This window comes from Gekko japonicus, unplaced genomic scaffold (genome assembly GCF_001447785.1).
Source record: "Gekko japonicus isolate JY-2015 unplaced genomic scaffold, Gekko_japonicus_V1.1 scaffold2225, whole genome shotgun sequence".
In the NCBI taxonomy this organism is placed as follows: Eukaryota; Metazoa; Chordata; class Lepidosauria; order Squamata; family Gekkonidae; genus Gekko; species Gekko japonicus.
In genome coordinates this window covers 214,821-217,157 of record NW_015174905.1, presented here as the reverse complement: position 1 = coordinate 217,157, position 2,337 = coordinate 214,821, and the positions used below count along the sequence as shown (strand labels likewise).

Here is a 2,337-nt window from a genome sequence, read left to right as displayed (position 1 = left end):
CCCCTCCTTTGCAGTATGTGCATCATCGCATACTCTAAGGGGCCCTCAGTGTGGAGGTGTGATTTCTCATTTATGCACTTGGGAAACAAACGGCCAAAAAAAAAAAAAGAGAGACTCACCCGCATTTGTGTCTAATCACACAGTGACGGGCTGTGCCCGCACCTACAAAGGGATGTGTCATCTCGCAATTGCTTGTCAAATTCCTTTGGAGGAAATAGCCTCGCTTCCCCTATGCTTCAACTAGCATGTGTGACCGCAGCCTCACACTGGATCTTGGTACAGAATGAGCTGCATAAGTAGACAGAGATGCTGAGAGCTGGAAAGCTGGATGAAAACAGGGCCCAGGAGACAGAAGTCCACAGGATGTGGAGCTAAAGGAAGGGGGCAGAGATTTCACAGGACCTGAACAGAGATAGAGGAGGCAGAAGCCAGAGCAGAGGAGTGACTGCTCTTTTATCATTTTGCAAAATGTGCAAAACCAGGATTGTAAAAGGAGCAAAGCTGAGGTGTAATAGTTCAGGAGGTGACTCTTAAAGTCTTCTCTACACTGATTGTCTTAGTGCCTTAAACATGAAGATATGTTTACATGCATTTTTTTGTTTTCTCCCCAGTCCTACAATCCTAGCCTTCATACTAGGAATCTTTTGTTGTTAGGTTCAAATGTTCCCACATTCTTGTAATCCATTTACTAACTGACTGAAAAGTTGTTTTTTTTAAATCATACTTGTAATCTGCCTTGGGTCTCAGTGAGAAGGGGGGGGGTAAAAGAACATGATCATAATAATGATAATGAAAGGAGACTGAGTACGGCTGCCAAGTGGGGGCAGGGGGCGGGTAAACCCCCTATTTGGATGTATTCCCGCCGCCGCGGAATCGGGCCCCGGGGGGAACTCCGCCCCCCGAAGTGCAGCGTGGCTGTGTCACCGGAGGTGACGCAACCACGTCGCTCACGTTGGGGACGTGGCCCGATCATTGGAGGGAAAACTCTATGGTTTTCCCTCCGATGATCTGGGCCATGCCCTCAACATGAGCGACGTAGTGCGTCACTTCCTGTGACATGCTGGCGCCGCCGTGCGCTTTGCGTGCGCGCGCACGCATTGCCGGAGAGCTCCCGAAGCCCGGTGAGGCTCCCCCGCAGCCAAGGTAAGAAGACTTGGCAACCCTAAGACTGAGGAAAAGAAGGCAGCAGTCTGGGACAATTATTTCACAAAGGGCTAGCGACAGGAGGACCACGAATGGGGGGGGGGAATGATGCCTGATCACTGACTGGATAGTCAGTGATACTGAAGACAGGAAACCTTGGGGGCGGGAAGAGATTGTGGGATCGGGAATGAACAGACAACAGCCTGAGAAGTGGAGAGCCAAGGAAGAAGTGGCTAGAAGGCAGTGGCTTATAGAAAAGGGGAAGCAAGACATTGGGAGGGTGAGTAGCTAAGAAGAAGAAAGTGCAGGAGCAAACCTTCAGGCCAAGATCATTATAAGAGAGGCTGTATATCGACAAGAAGGGAAGTAGAAAGCTTTTAGGAGCTGGGGTACTTGGGCAACGAAGGTTAAACAGGCAATCTGGGTGAGCGTATGGCTGAATTTAGCAGACTGATCTGAAACATTGACAGGCTTGTAAGGAGCAGTTCTTTCTAAATTTCAGCACAGTTAGACAGGAGAGCCATAAGCTTGGTCAGACAAAATCAGGGGTTGCAGCCTTGCTTGCAAAGTTAAGGAGCAGATGATCTACTGGCTTTACCTTATGCAGCATCCTCTCAGTCTCCTTGGATGTAAAACAGCATTGCTCCTATTTTATAGAATGGAAGTTGAAGCAGAAAACAAGGCTGTCTGTCGAGAGAATTTCAGCATAGGTTTTCCTTGTCTGAATGAACTGTATCATTGGACACCCAATAGTGTTTGTTTTTTTTGCTTACAGGCTCACAATTCCACGTGAAATCATTTCAGAGAAATTCAACCATCTCTAGGAGGAGATTTCAAGTTGCTTCCTAACATGGCAGATGACAACAAGCTGATCAGTACTTGGTGGAAAACTACAATGTTCAGCCTAGTGTGAAGAAGGATGAAGAACCAGTCATGCAGTTCTGTGAATTAGTATTCTGTCTCTGCATATGGCCTTCTATTGAAAGTTGCTTCACCAAAACCTCTAAAAGAACATTAACAAAAGCAAATGAGGCAGTGGCTAATGTCTGAAATGCAGAATAAATGTTAGTGATATTTGCTTTCTAAGGGCATGTGCTGGCTTCTATAGGAAAGTGCCTTCCTGGTTCTGCTTTCTTTGTGGACCAATACAAGTAAAAACAAAAACTGAGCCAAATTTTTTCCATAAGCTTTGAT

The 2,337-nt window shown here is 46.6% G+C and overlaps 1 protein-coding gene across 1 annotated transcript in view; it reads left to right on the top strand.

The window, feature by feature from the left end:
* FAM149A (family with sequence similarity 149 member A) overlaps nt 1-1,992 on the top strand; it is a 29,015-nt gene extending 27,023 nt beyond the window's left edge. The window contains exon 14 of the mRNA XM_015425001.1: nt 1,919-1,992. Coding sequence (XP_015280487.1) covers nt 1,919-1,992 — 74 coding nt within the window. The remainder of the gene's footprint in view (nt 1-1,918) is intronic.
* The last annotated feature ends 345 nt before the right edge of the window (nt 1,993-2,337 follow it).